The 15,102-nt window shown below is 44.0% G+C and overlaps 1 protein-coding gene across 17 annotated transcripts in view; it reads right to left on the bottom strand.

Moving 5' to 3' along the window:
• DAB2IP (DAB2 interacting protein) overlaps positions 1-15,102 on the bottom strand; it is a 310,440-nt gene that overhangs the window by 41,092 nt on the left and 254,246 nt on the right. For all 17 annotated transcript variants that reach the window (XR_014521566.1, XM_083485773.1, XM_083485762.1 and 14 more), the window contains one exon: positions 8,429-8,573. Coding sequence is in view for 16 of the 17 variants with exons in the window: in XM_083485773.1 (XP_083341899.1) it covers positions 8,429-8,573 (145 nt within the window). In the remaining variant the exon portion in view is untranslated. The remainder of the gene's footprint in view (positions 1-8,428; positions 8,574-15,102) is intronic.

The raw sequence follows: 15,102 nt of genomic DNA, 5'->3' as shown, positions 1-15,102 counted from the left end.
TCAAGTCAGCAGGCAGACGGGGACTTTGCTCTGCTTTGTTACTATCAGTAAGACAAGGTTAAGGTTCTGCACTTAGGCAGGAATAGCCAGGTGCACAAATATAGGATGGGAGATACCTTCCCCCTGTTTCTATTTTATTTTTATTAGGTATTGCAATTAGGTGGTATGGAACGGTACTTCCAAGAAACAGACAGAAATTCTCCAGGAAAAACCAAAAGCAATGCATAGACATATACACAGCCATTCCACGGGAGAGCACAGAAAGGCTAAACTTCAGCAACAAAGCACAGAATCGCAGTTCAGGATACTAGTTCTTGTGGCTGGAAAGCTGTACTTGAAAGGCTGTGGGCGTCAGGACTCTTGAGATGCTGCAGCCAAACAAAGGTAAAGGAGCAGCAGTTTGTTTTTTAGATTCCCCGTTTCTTTTGTCGCTCACGCCCTTTCTTGATAAAAATGCAACCGCCTTACGAAAAAGCTCACCCCAATTTCTAAGGTCCTCGGTGCAGAGATATTTATTTGTTTAATAAAATGTATACACAGCTTGATTGTAAGGGGTGGGGAAACCCTCACAGTAGTTAATAATAATAATAATAATAATAATAATAATAATAATAATAATGCAATACAATTATCAATAAAAACAATTGTGCTGCAAAGCGCACGGGAAGCCCCACACAGAGCACATTGCCTCCCTTACCCACCATTTTGCATCTACTGAGTCTGTGAAGCACAGTTTGCATCAATGATGGGATGATTGTAAACACTGCCTTGCACAGGTGTGCTCAGGCCAAGAGGTGTGGATATAACCTGGACAGGTGTGTGTGTGTGGAATCAGGTAGGAGATTCAACTGAAGCAAACCTCTGCAGAAAGGGTTATTTGCAGTTTTAGGCTCCTAATGACTTTTGGCTGTAGGAAAGTAAGGAGATTATCTTTATAACAAAAGGCTAAAAGACCAGGAGATTACGGGGGGGTGGGAGGCAGAGGAGCAGAGCTTGACATCCCCTGCCCCAAGCCCACCCTGCTGCCAGTCTGCAGGTCTCCTGTCTGCGGAAAAGCACACTGGTGGGTCACAAGGGCCCTGTATGGGTCTGCCTTTAAAACCTTACAAGTAAACGATGCAACCCCAGCGGTCTCTCCTTGACATGCTCCTGGGCTGCATGCAGGAGCTGCTCCCCCCCCCCCCAAATACAAAAGCAGCTGACCCTGCCATCACCTGGTATGGAGTCAGAAGTAGCGCGATCTAACTACTAAAATGCATGTGCTGGCAGCCTTGAGGCTGGACTACTGCAGGGAGTTCTTTGTGGGGCTGCCCTAGGGCCTGGAAGCTCCAGCTGGTGAAGAAGGTGGCAACCAGACTGCTGATGTGGACATCTGGTTCACAACACGTGACACCTTTGTTAAAGCATCTGCATTTGTTTCCCACCTACTACTACCAAGCCAGGCTCACTGATTTGCAAGACCCTGAACAACTAAGGTCCAAGGTACCTGAGGGATGGCCTGAGCCCTTATATCCCAGCTCAGCCACCAAGATTACCTGCAGGGGGTGTTCTTTGCCATTTCCTGTGTTGATGAGGCTCATTTGACAAGAAGAAACTGAGCCTTTAGTGCCATCAGTGCAGTCCTCTGGAACTCTCTGTCACTAGACATTCAGCAGGCACCTTCTGCTTCAATCTTTTAAACGCCTGCTTACGCTCCCCTCCCCCCATTCTGTCAGGCTTGTGCAGGCAACCAAGAACACATGTTTCCACAATAGTTAGCCGATTTCTGATTTCTGAAGGAGCATCTCCACCCCCATTCTTCTGCCCGGACGCTGAGGTCCAGCGCGGAGGGCCTTCTGGCGGTTCCCTCACTGAGAGAAGCCAAGTTACAGGGAACTAGGCAGAGGGCCTTCTCGGTGGTGGTGCCCGCCCTGTGGAATGCCCTCCCACCAGATGTCAAAGAGATAAACAACTACCAGACTTTTAGAAGACATCTGAAGGCAGCCCTGTTCAGGGAAGTTTTTAATGTGTGACATTTTAATGTATTTTTAATCTTTGTTGGAAACCGCCCAGAGTGGCTGGGGAAACCCAGCCAGATGGGCAGGGTACTTATTATTATTATTATTATTATTATTATTATTATTATTAACTTGCTCTCATGATTTTCATTAAACCGTTTGATATCTTTTATGAGTAAAGGTAAAGGTACCCCTGACCATTAGGTCCAGTCGTGGTCGACTCTGGGGTTGCGGCGCTCATCTCGCTTTACTGGCCAAGGGAGCTGGCGTACAGCTTCTGGGTCATGTGGCCAGCATGACTAAGCTGCTTCTGGCGAACCAGAGCAGCGCACGGAAACGCCGTTTACCTAGGCTCTGTGGTTTAGACCACAGCGCCACCCGTGTCCCCCTTTTATGAGTACTGGTATATTAGTATTTTAAGAAACAAAATAAATAGTCGACATGCGTTAATGTTAGGCTTTCCTCGAGCATGAACACTCTTCTGACCGTGTATGTTGAAAGAGGAATGTAGGATGGCAAGGCAGAACACCTGGGAGTGGCTAGATAGAGCCTCCTGGCTAAGAGGAAGTCTGCCTCTTACTCTCTGGTACGGGGGCACAACAATAGCTTGCCTTTGCACCTGGTCTGGAGGTTTTCCTTTTGGGTGACTGGCTGGCTATGGCTGGTTGCTGAACCAGGTTGCAGGTCGGATCCAATAGCCAGAGGTCTTCTCAGGTTCTTTAAGTACTACGTAAACAAAACCTCCATTTACAAGGGCAGTCTCCCTCTGGATATCAAATGTTAGGCAGCAGCAACAAATGACGGGGTCTCTTGCCTCCATCCTTTGCTTGAGAGATTCCCAGTCATCAAAGTAGCAGGACCCTGGGCCACGGGTACCTTTGGTCTGATCCCCTGAAGCAAAGAGCCTCTTTCCCAGAGGAAGAAAACTACAGAAACTGGAAGGCGGATTTTGGCACACACCAATGTAAGGAATCAAAGAATTGCAGAGTTGAGAGTGAGTCCCCAAGGGCCATCTAGTCCAACCCTCTGTGACTTCCGGGTGGCTGCACTATGGAGGACGGACGGCAAATCTGACAGCTCTGTCAGATTCGATTTCACAGAGGGTCGGGGGGAGCGCTAAGGCGAAGCACCCCCCCCAAAAAAACTCAAAAGGGTCTTTGAGGTGTTGAGAAGTCCTGCAGCCCAAAAACAGCGTCTCCGAAGCTCCAGTTTCTGCCTCCGTGGTGAAAGGTACGGGGAGTCAGGGTGTGTGTGTGTGTCTCGGTTAAGCAACAGTGCGACTCTGTGAAAGTGAAGTCTCCAAGTCAGCCTTACAGTGGTCTACTTCTCAAAAAAATTTTTAAAAAATCCAAGCTGATTGCAAAGGTGAGGAAAATTAATTTCATTAATTCGGCAAGAGCGGGAGGATTAAAAGGAATTCCACTCCCGCCTATGGCTGTTATATTATGCATGTGAAATCTTACATGTAAAGAGTCTATGGACTTTCTGGCTGGAGTTAAAGCCAGCTAATTAAAGGACTATACATAGCTTTCTTAATAACAATCTTGATATTTCTGAGCTTTTAAAATACTGAACTTGAACCAAGTCTGACCTGAACTTGAGACAGTATTTAAACTGTGACTTGAACTTGAACTAAAGACTGATTATAATTTTATAAAAATGGAAGATACGCTTTGAATCCATGATTTTAAAGACATATTTGGTTGGATTTCTTTTGAAGAGGAGCTTGAGACTTTAAAGATTGAGAAGATACAGACATTGTGGATTAAGTGTTCTAAAAGACTCTGGTTGGTCAAGTTTTAAGATTAAAAGAAGAGGACTATATTATTTACATACAATGACAGGACCGCCTTGGATTTAAAACTAAATTTATACCTTTAAAGACTTATCTCTGCTGGACATTGAAAACTACAATTGTAATTAAGTCCCTGGAATTTGGATCTTTACAGGCTGCTTAGAACGGCGACAAATTTGGTATTATTTTTATTTCAATCATACATACAGAAAATTAGTGTAAAAGACTTAACTTCTTTCTTTCTTTCTTTCTTTCTTTCTTTCTTTCTTTCTTTCTTTCTTTCTTTCTTTCCTTCCTTCCTTCCTTCCTTCCTTCCTTCCTTCCTTCCTTCCTTCCTTCCTTCCTTCCTTTTCTTTCTTTTTCTTTTCTTTTCTCTTCCTTAAAGTCCTACTTCTATTCCCTGATTTTAATTAGGTTCACACTTACTTTACTATTGTTAACATTTGTGTAAAAGCTGGGTGTTGGGAGGGGGTAAGAACAAAGGGAAAGTGTAACGAACTTTGTAACTTTCCAAGCTCAGCGAAGTGACCTTGACAGGTGGTGATTAAAATTAAAATAGCCGTTTCTGCTGGGAAAAATTCTTGTTTTGAAATTTGGCTGCTAGAGAGAACAGACAAGTTGCGAGAAAGTTAAATCACAGCTAAGACCTTATAAATAAAAAGTTAAGGAGAGATATGGCAGCGAAGAGGCCTCTGACCCCAATACAAGGCAGAAAAGCCTCAATACAAGAGGCTAAATCTTAACTTGTTGAACTATTTGCAGAATTTAAAAAGGAAATGGGTAGTGAAATAAAGGAGGCTGTTGGTGTGTTAGCCACCCAGATTGATAAGAATACAAATAGGATGTTAGAAGCAATAGGCCAAATTAAAGATTTGAATGTGAGAACTACAAAGGTGCAAACGGTGGTAAAAGGTATGGAAAAGAAAACAATACGGGTGAATGAAGAGGTGGAAGGCCTGAAAAAAGATCAGGAAAATTAAAGACAGATGTAGGTGGATTATGTACAACCCAAGAAATGGCTTGGAATGCTTTGGCTCAGGCACCCCCAACCTGCAGCCCTCCAGATGTTTTGGCCTACAACTCCCATGATCCCTAGCTAACAGGACCAGTGGTCACGGATGATGGGAATTGTAGTCCAAAACATCTGGAGGGCTGAAGGTTGGGGATGCCTGCTTTAGCTGCTATGGAGATGAGACAGAGAGAAAATGTGGAATGGCTGAGGGGAGTCCCGGAAGAAGATGAGCAGGATCTAAGAGAATATCTAGATGAAGTGATGCCTGAGTGGTTGGGAATTGATAAAGGAGTTCTGGATAGCTCAGTGGATAAGATTTACAGAGTTAGTTCCAAAATAGCAAATATTAGGAAGGTACCAGGGGATAGTCTGATCTTTTTAAATTCAGGATATTTAAGGGATAAAAATTTCCAAACCAACTACACTAATAAACTTCAAACTGATGGAACAAATATTCTTTAACATTAAAGAAATCCCTGCTAGTCTTCTTAAAAAACGCATTAGTTATAAATATATAACGATGCTTTAAGAAGAAATGAGATACGATACAGATGGGAATTCCCAGAAGGACTATCCTTCACTTATAAGGATAAAAAATTCGATCTAGGGATTTGGAAGATGCGGATAAGTTTTGGAGGAGATATAGCAAAGATCTTGAAGAAGTGGGATAATTACCTGAGGGAGCTGTAGGATGACAAGAACCAGAAGTATCACAAGAAAGTGTAAATAGCCAAGAAGAAGAGGAGAACAAAAAAGAAAAAGAAAAAAGGTAAAAAAGAAAAGAATGTAATAACAGAAATAAATATGGCTGATTTGAAGATATTAAGTTGGAATGTAAATGGATTAAATAATAAAATAATAAAACAAAAAGGAATAGAATTGAACATGTGATATTAGATATAGTAATTTGCTTGCAGAAAACACACGTGGCTAAAAGACATAGGAGAATTCTGATAAATAAGAGGATTGGAATGGAATTTGTAACTTCAGATAAAACTAAAAAACGAGGAGTGCTTTTATATATTAGACCAAAATTATTATTTAAAGATGAGCAAGGAATGGTAGTAGCCGTGCAAACCATAATGCATGGTGAAAAGATTGTAATAGATGGAATTTATGCCCCTAAGGGAAAAAATATAAGGAATGTTGTTGATATTAATTGAATACTTGGAAGTAAGAAATGAAAAACAGGCAACCATGATTTTCATTCACGCTGAAAAAGCATTTGATAATGTTTCATGGGACTTTACGCAGAAAGTCCTGGAGGAAATGAATGTTGGAGACCTATTTAAAAGAAGAATAGAAGCTATTTATTCTGAACAGTAAGCAAGATTAATAATTAACAATACTCTTGCAGAAGAATGCAAAATAATGAAAGGGATTAGACAGGGATGTCCCGTTACCATTATTGTTTATTCTAGTATTTGAAGTACTGGTGAGAAATATACGGACAGATGAGACCATTAGAGGAATAACAGTAGGTAAGAAGTCATGTAAGTTGAAAGCATTTCCTGATGACTTGGTGATCATGGTGGAAGACCCTATAAATTCAATATTGAAAGTGTTAGAAAAAATACAGGAATTTGGACAAGTATCAGGTTTTAAACTGAATAAAAACCAAACCAAACTCTTAGTTAAAGATGTCTCAGAGCAAGATAAAAAAGAGATACAAGAGACTAAAATAAATGTATATAAAAAATTGAAATAACTGGGGATATGGTTAACAGCAAAAAATATAAATTTATTTAAAGACAATTATGAAAAAATATGGAAAGAAATTAAAAGGAATTTAGAGAAGAATGAATGTGTCTTTACTGGGAAGGGTTTCAGTAATTAAGATGAACGTATTGCCAAAAATGATGTTTTTATTTCAATGTGTTGTTGGAATGGGAAACTAAGGATGAGGAGGTTAAACGTGTTTTGATAAAGTGGGCAAAGGATGTGGGACATAATATTTAAATGATTGATTGGGAAAGATTATGGAAGAATGACATGAAATTTACAGCCTGTATTTTACTTAAAGAAAATGATATGGAAATGTTATATAGATGGCATCTAACAATGGTTAAACTGGCAAAAATGTATAAAACAAGAGATAATAAGTGTTGGAAATGTAAAGCAGCGGAGGGCACTTTTTACCATGTGGTGGCAATGTAAGGTTATAAAGAAATTTTGGGAAATGATATATAATGAATTGAAAAAAATGTTCAAAATAACCTTCGTTAAAAAACCAGAAGCCTTTTTATTAGGTATCACAGGACTGGACTTACCGAAAAAATACAAGAATTTGTTTATGTATGCAAAAACGGCCGCTCGGATATTATTAGCACAACGCTGGAAAGAAGAGGAAGTCCCCACTAAAGAAGATTGGCAAACTAAGTTAATGGAATACGCGAAAATGGCTAAATTAACCGGGAGAATTAGAAACCAAGAAGACAATAAATTTTAAAACGAATGGGGAATGTTTATTGCATATATACAAAAGCAGGGGATACAAGTTAATACATTAGCAGGATTTTGAAAAATGCTTGTAATATAAGGTATAACACTGGAATGTAAAATGAGGTAAAGAATTTATGGACATGCATGAACAATATAGAACAAGGGAACTGGGGGGTGGGATGGAGGGAATTCATGGGATTCTAGTAGCCCCATGTTTTGGATCAATGTGGATTGTGTATAGTATAGTTGTTTTAATTTTTTGATGTACAGTATTTCTTTTTCATGGGATGTTTAGTTGTTGTAAAATTAATAAAAATATTATTTAAAAAATTAAAATAGCCCAACCCTCTGTAACGCAGGAATCACTGCTAAAGAACCGGCGGCAGGTGGCCATCTGAACTCTGCTTAAAAACCTCCAGTGAAGGAGAGCCCACTACCTTCTGAGGATGTCAGTTCTACTACTGAAAAGCTCTTACTCTTCTTCCCAATGCTTAATCAGAATCTTCTTTCTTGTCTTGAATCCACTGGTCTGGATCCTACCCTCTGGAGCAGCAAAAAACAAGCTTGCTCCACCTGCCATCTGACAGCCCTTCAGGTATTTGAAGATGGCTACTGTCTCTCCTATCAGTCTTCTCTTCTCTAAACATCCTCAACTCCCTCAACCTTTCCTCACAAGGCTTGGTTTCCATACCCTTAATCACCCCGGTCGTCCTCCTCTCCACACCTTCCAGCTTGTGAACATCCTTCTTAAACTGTGGTGTCCAGAACTGGAAACAGGACGCCAAGTGTGGTCTGACCAAGGCAGAAGAGAGTGGTGCTATAACTTTCCATGATTTGGATCCTAGACTTCTGTTGATGCAGCCTAGAATAGCATTAGTGTTTTTTGCTGCTGCATCACAGTCTGGACTCATGTTAAGCTTGTGGTCCACCAAGACCCCTAGATGATTTTCACATGTACTGCTAGCAAGTCAGGTGTTGCCCATCCTATATTTGTCCATCTGGTTCTTCCTGCCCATGTGCAGAACCTTATTTCTGTCCCTATTGAAACCCACCTCTTTGGTGTGGTTCCTTAAGACTATTCTTAATTATCTGCAAAGCATCGAGGCTCCCTGGATCCTGGCCCCAAACCAGAAAGCTTCTGTTGATGAAACCCAGAGAGGTACTGACACTCCCCATACCTACCTAAGGCATCTTGCAAGTACTTCTGCCCCACCAGCTTCAGGTACTCCTCGATCGCTTTCGTGGCAAGGGTGTTCTCTCGGAAAATAAGGTGCTCATTTTCGCCACATCGGTCCACCTCGGACATCATGAGGTCCGTCAAGAAATCCTGGAGGAGAGGGAAAGAAAGGTGGGTGGTAAGTTAGGTGAGCAGCATCTGCAGAGAAGGAGAACTAATGTCCCCCAAAATTCACACCCTGCTCCACTCCCTGCCTGAACTAACAAGCTCTTTCTTTACACAGAAAACTTTCAGAAACACGAAATATCCTCACATTTCTGACTGAGTTCTGCACAGGCTGGGAGGGAAACCAGTTCTAGAGCAGTAACTCATTCTGAAGCTCAACGAGCAGCTCTTCAACTCTGCAGGTGCTATTTGAACGATCCAACAACACAGAAACTCAGTAGAGTTACCCAGCAGGGTCAGGCTGGAAGACAGCAAGGCAAGTGCAGAAACTCATTCACAGATGCAGCAGGCAGCCTCCCCATGTAGATGTGTGCTTTGGGTTCACAGCTGAACACAAATCATTCACTTTGGGCATTTCTGCTTGGTGGCTTTGCTACTTGATGCAAGATCAGGCAGGAGATAGACACTGAGAAACATGTCACAATAGCTGCCACAGGTTCCCCTTTCCTGGTTTGAGGGGCTCTCAGACAACAACAACAACACAATAACAACAACAATAATACAGTGGTACCTCTGGTTGCGAACAGGATCTGTTCCAGAGCCCCGTTCGCAACCTGAAAGTAATGCAACCCGCATCTGCACATGCGCGGGTCATGATTTGCCACTTCTGCGCATGACGTTATTTTGCGCGTCTGCGAATGCGCGAGTAGCAAAACCCGGAAGTAACCCTTTCCGGTACTTCCGGGTCACTGTGGGACGCAACCTAAGAAAACGTATCATGAAGCAAACGTAACAAGAGGTATGACTTTATAATAATTTATTATTTATACCCCGCTCATCTGGCTGGGCTTCCCCAGCCACTCTGGGTGGCTTCCAACAAAATGTTAAAATACAGTAATGCATCAAAATTAAAAGCTTCCCTAAACAGGGGAAGGCCAGCACCCTCCTCTCACAGGGGCCAAGCACACACCTCAATGGGATGCCCACAAGCAGGCCCCAATCACAAGAAAGTGTACGTGCAAGGAAGTGATCTCTTTCGTTCTCCATTAGGGATGTTTGCTCAGAGAGGCCTGTAAGGTTTTCCAGGTGTGTCTGCACAATGCAGAGAAACCCAGCAAGAGCTTATTTTTTAAAATGACTTCAGAAATTCACTTCCTTCGCCCTCAAGCAGACATTATGTTGATTCAGAGGAGGACGCGGCTACAGCGACGGGATTTCGGCCGTGCTGCATCCCCCACCCCAACCAGCCCTGTCCTCCCTCCCAGCCAAAAACTTCCAAGTGACAAGACCGGCCAAATCCCGAGTTTGAGGAGATGCTGTAAAACTCCATGTTCCCAAGGTAATTAGTATGTTTGCGAAGTGACAGGGGCAGAGCCAAGGTGAGGCTCCCCTAACTGAGAATCAGCACCTTCCATCAGGCTGAGCTGAGGATCAGAATTGAAATGTACACGGGAGTGGGGAGGTGGCCAGGCAGAGAGAAACCAGGTGAAGGTGTCCCAGAGACCATGGCAGAAGGGCCTGGAGCAAGAGAGAGGTTAGGCAGAGTCAGGCCATGCGTTTCTCAAGAAGCTGAGAAACAGCTGGGGCAAAGCTTCTCTTTCCAAAGGGGATCTGAACTCCCTTGGCCAGCAGCGTAACTTCAAAGCTTAGTGAGCCAAAAAAGAGAAGCTCTGCTACTTTATGGGGAGCAGGGAGAGATTAACGCTCCCCAAACTGGACTTTACCGCCTCCCTGTGCTAGGAAGAGATGCATGCGATGCAATTTACAAACTTGCTTGCTTCTCCTCTGGCTTTCCTGTTTCCCAGGGTGTCTTTCCAACTTGCCTTGCAAAGCTAACCCTGTCTCCAAAGTTTGCATTAAGGTTTCAAATCCAGCCAAACTGAAAGCTTTTCCTTCCCTCGCAGAAGCCGAATGGAAAACATTCTGACAGTTTTGTTCCCTGAGCTGCTAGGAAAGTTTGCGGAATATTCCGCTCCATTTTGGGCCAATGTCCATGGCGTTGATCACCCCTTGTGCAATGGAGCTTATTGATTGTTAAACCTTGTTAAACCTTTGAGCATTTCTCAAAGGCCAATATGGGGAATTAATACCCAAATACGAGTACTAAGAGCCAATTTGCGAGGAAGAGACAGATGTAAAAATCCTTTGGAGGGATCCCCACTGCATTCCATTCGAAGTGTACCTCCCCCCGGTTTATTTCATTTTACTTTCCTACAGTTTATTGGCAGCCCATTTGCTGACATTTTCTGGTCGATTTGCAGGGATGATAAACAAGTACAACTGCAATAAAACCATAACAATTGGGATGGTGGAACCAAACCAGCACACTAGGTCTGCAGGACCAAAGATGGAATTGGCTATCCACAGTGCTGACTGGCTCCCTCTTTCCATGCTGTCACAGAGAAGTCTACCCTGCCCACCCCCAAAAAGAAGATAGTCATCGAGGCAACAAATGAATTGATTAAAAGCAAGGACATTCAGGCAACACACTTAAAATAATTATTTGACAGCTGAGCAAAATCATAGACTTGTAGAGCTGGAAGTTAACCTTGACCGCCCTCTAGCCCAACCCCTTGGCAGTGCAGGAATTGCAGCTGGAGAACCCCTGACAGAGGACCACTCAACAACCTCTGTTTAAGAAAATCCAAGGAATAATAATAATAATAATAATAATAATAATAATAATAATAATAACAACTTTTTATTTAGACCCCGCCCTTCCCGGTTCAGAAAACTGGGCTCAGGGTGGCTAACAACAAATTTAAAACACTTAAGTTTAGAAGCAGCATAAAATACAGTATAAAAACATGAATAACAATAAAATTCAAAGTTCAGAAATCAATTTGGGGGAAGTCCATCGAATAAGCATTAGATAGTCACCAGGGCCAACTGGCTGAATTGGTCCTACTTGGGCCATCAAGGAGGCCAGGGGAGAATTAGCTGTGGGGTCTCAGAGCGGGTGATCTTCATAAAAGGGGAGGAGGAGGGAAGAGAAGGGAAGGGAAGGGAAAGGAAATAAAAGATCAGGCTGAATTCAAATTAAAGGCCAGGTGGAATAGCTCTGTCTTACAGGCCTGGCAGAAGGAGGTTAAATCCTGAAGGGCCCTGGTCTCCTGGGACAGAGCATTCTACCAGGTCGGAGCCATCACTGAGAAGGCCCTGGCCCTGGTGAAGGATAGTCTGACTTCCTTAGGGCCTGGGACCTCTAAACTATGGTTATCCATGGACGTTAAGGTCCTCTGTGGGGCAGAGCAGGAGAGGCGGTCCCGTAAATACGAGGTCCTTAAGAAAGGAGAGCCCACTACCTTGTGACTGAGTCCATTCCACTGTCCAACAAGAATTCCTTTTAGGGGAAAAAAATATTAAAATGGAAGATTGGCAGAGAAACTGAGGGAAGTCAAAAAAAGAAGAATGTGTGATAAATTCTGATATGGTTGTATAAATTTGTATTTGAAAATGAATAAAAAATATTATATTAAAAAAACAGAATTCCTTTTAGGGAAGAGGTCTGTGGGAGGGGGCAGACTGTGCATTGCACAGAGGGCTGGGCTGGATGAGACTTTGCTGGCCTACCCCCTCCAGATGTTGTTGCGACGGCAACTCCCATCATCCCTAGCCAGCACGAAGGCAGAGGCTGAACTAGACCATTTGTGGGGTCCCTGCCAACTCAACACATGATTATATAGTGGCTGAGACAGTGCTTGAATGCCTATCTACCCCTTTAGCTACCCTTCTCCAACCTGGTGCCCTCCTGATGTTTTGGACTGTAACTCTCACTAGCTCCAGCCAGGATGGGCAAACAAGGAAGGGCAAACATCTGAACCCCAACTCCCATCATCAGCAACTCTTGGGCCATGCTGGCTGGGACTGATGGAAAACTAGCAATATCTGAATGTTCCCCATTCCTGCCCGTGAAGATAGCATCTTAAATAATGTTCCATGCCACTCCAGTCTCTGAGCGGTGAGAGAATCCAGGGGTTGCCTTTGTTGCAGCTCTTGCAATGGAGCCCATCCTTTTGGGATGCGGATGAGGACACTGCAGTGGCCAGCCAAGGCCATCGTCTTACAAAGAAACTTGCCTGGCTAGTTCAGCAGTAGGACCCTCTCTTTGATTCTAACGCTCCCTGGGTACAGGACCCCAAGAATCGGAAGGGACTCGTGGCATCATCCAGATTGACCCCATAATAATAAATAATAATAATAAATTTTATTTATATCCCGCCCTCCCCAGCCGAAGCCGGGCTCAGGGCGGCTAACAACAATAAAACAGTACAAAAGTACTGTCCTAAGTATAAGCCCAATGAAGGTAAATATAATAAGCCTAACTGGCGAGAGAGCGATGTCAGAGAGCAATGTTGCAGCAAAATTATATTCCAAAGCAAAGAACTGATCTGCCTCTGCCTGTGCATCCTCCCCCTGCATAAAGCAGTTTCTGGGCCACACGTGGATCGTGCCCATAGGCCTGGTGTCCTGCCTACCTTCCTTCTCTTCACCCCACACCCCACCATGAATAGCAATGCAGGGGTAGGTAAGACGAGAAGAGTGACTGGAGCCTTCCTAAGCTCAACTGCAATCCTCAGAGGCTTGGGAAGATTTGCAAAGTTAGCAGATTTTATTAGTAGCTCGGCTATTAGTGACGGAATGGGTTATTAGCACTTAAAGCGGTGGAACGTTCTTGCCTGCCTTGGCTGCGGCAGCTGCAAGGCTCTGTCTCTCAGCTCAGAAAAGATTAGCAGATTCCTGATGGTGGCAGGAAAGGTGACCTCGCTCCACCCCCACCCCCCCGCCACTCCCCATCTTCCCAGTCCTTTATTAACCCCAGTTCAGCAAAGCTCAGCAACGCAGAAATGGTTTGTTTACAACAATCCTGGAAGTGTGGGCTGGCGCACACCAGCAGCCTGCAAAACGAACCCTCCTATGCGCACAGAGGAGACAATGACCTTAATGGATTAGAGAATTGGGCCAAAACTAACAAAATGAATTTCAGCAGGGAGAAACAGTAAGATGTAAGATTCTGCACTTAGGCAGGGATAGCCAGATGCATGAATAAAAGGGGGGGGGGCACCTTGCTTGACAGCAGTCCCTTTGGAAAGGATCGGGGGTGGTGGTTGTAGACCACAGGCTTAATATGAGTCAGCAGTGTGATGCAGCAGCAAAAAGAAGCTAATACTATTCTAGGCAGCATCAACAGAAGGGAAGTAGTAGTCCTGCTCTATTCTGCCTTGGTCAGATCAGACCTGGAGTCGTGTGTCCAGTTCTGGGCACCACAGTTTAAGAAGGATATTGACAAGCTGGAATATGTGCAGAGGAGGCCAGAATGATCCAGCATCTGGAAACCAAGCCTGATGAATTGGGTATGTCTAGCCTGGAGACAGCATCTTAAAAAGCAGAGACATCACCTTGCCAACAAAGGTTTGTATAGTTACAGCTCTGGTTTTCCCAGTAGTGCTGTATGGAAGTGAGAGCTGGACCACAAAGAAGGCTGATCGCCGAAGAATGAATGCTTTTGAATTCTGGTGCTGGAAGAGACTCTTGAGAGTCTCATGGACTGCAAGAAGATCAAAGCTATCCATTCTGAAGGAAATCAGCCCTGAGTGCTCCCTGGAAGGACAGATCCTGAAGCTGAGGCTCCAAGACTTTGGCCACCTCCTGAGAAGAGAAGACTCCCTGGTAAAGACCCTGATGTTGGGAAAGATGGAGGGCACAAGGAGAAGGGGACGGCAGAGGACGAGATGGTGGGACAGTGTTCTCAAAGCTACCAGCATAAGTTTGACCAAACTATGGGAGGCAGTGGAAGACAGGAGGGCCTGGCGTGCTCTGGTCCATGGGGTCACGAAGAGTCAGACACGACTAAACAACAAAAGCCTGGATACGTTAGCTTTCTGAGGGCAGCAGCTGTTCGACAGAGGATCAGACTCCCTTAGAAGGCAGACTCTCCTTCATGGGTGGTTTGAAGTAGATATAATAATATAAATTTATTATTTATACCCCACCCATCAGGCTGGGTTTCCCCAGCCACTCTGGGGGGCTCCCAACAGAATATGAAAAACCTGACAAAACATCAAACACTAAAAACTTCCCTAAACTGGGCTGCCTTCAGATGTCTTCTGAAAGTCAGATTGTTTTTTATTTCCTTCACATCTGAAGGGAGGGTGTTCCACAGGGTGGGCGCCACCACCGAGGAGGCCCTCTGCCTGGTTCCCTGTAACCTCACTTCTTGCAGTGAGGGAACCGCCAGAAGGTCCTCAGCACTGGACCTCAGTGTCCAGGCAGAATGATGGGGTGGAGACACTCCTTCATGGCTGTTGGGGTGTCTTCCAACCCTACAATTCTATTATTAAAAGGCAACATGAGAGTCATATTCAAATATCTGAAGCCCTGTCACACAGAGGATGGAGTAGATTTGTTTTCTGTTACTTGAATCGCAAGAATGGGCTTTTTCAGTGATGGCTCCCCCACTTATGGAATACTCTCCCCAGGAAGGCACACCCGGCTCCATCACTGACCACTCTTA

Source organism: Podarcis liolepis (genome assembly GCF_965112155.1).
Source record: "Podarcis liolepis genome assembly, chromosome: Z".
Classification (NCBI taxonomy): domain Eukaryota; kingdom Metazoa; phylum Chordata; class Lepidosauria; order Squamata; family Lacertidae; genus Podarcis; species Podarcis liolepis.
Note: the sequence above shows the minus strand (reverse complement) of the source record. Positions and strands in the feature narration are given on the sequence as shown.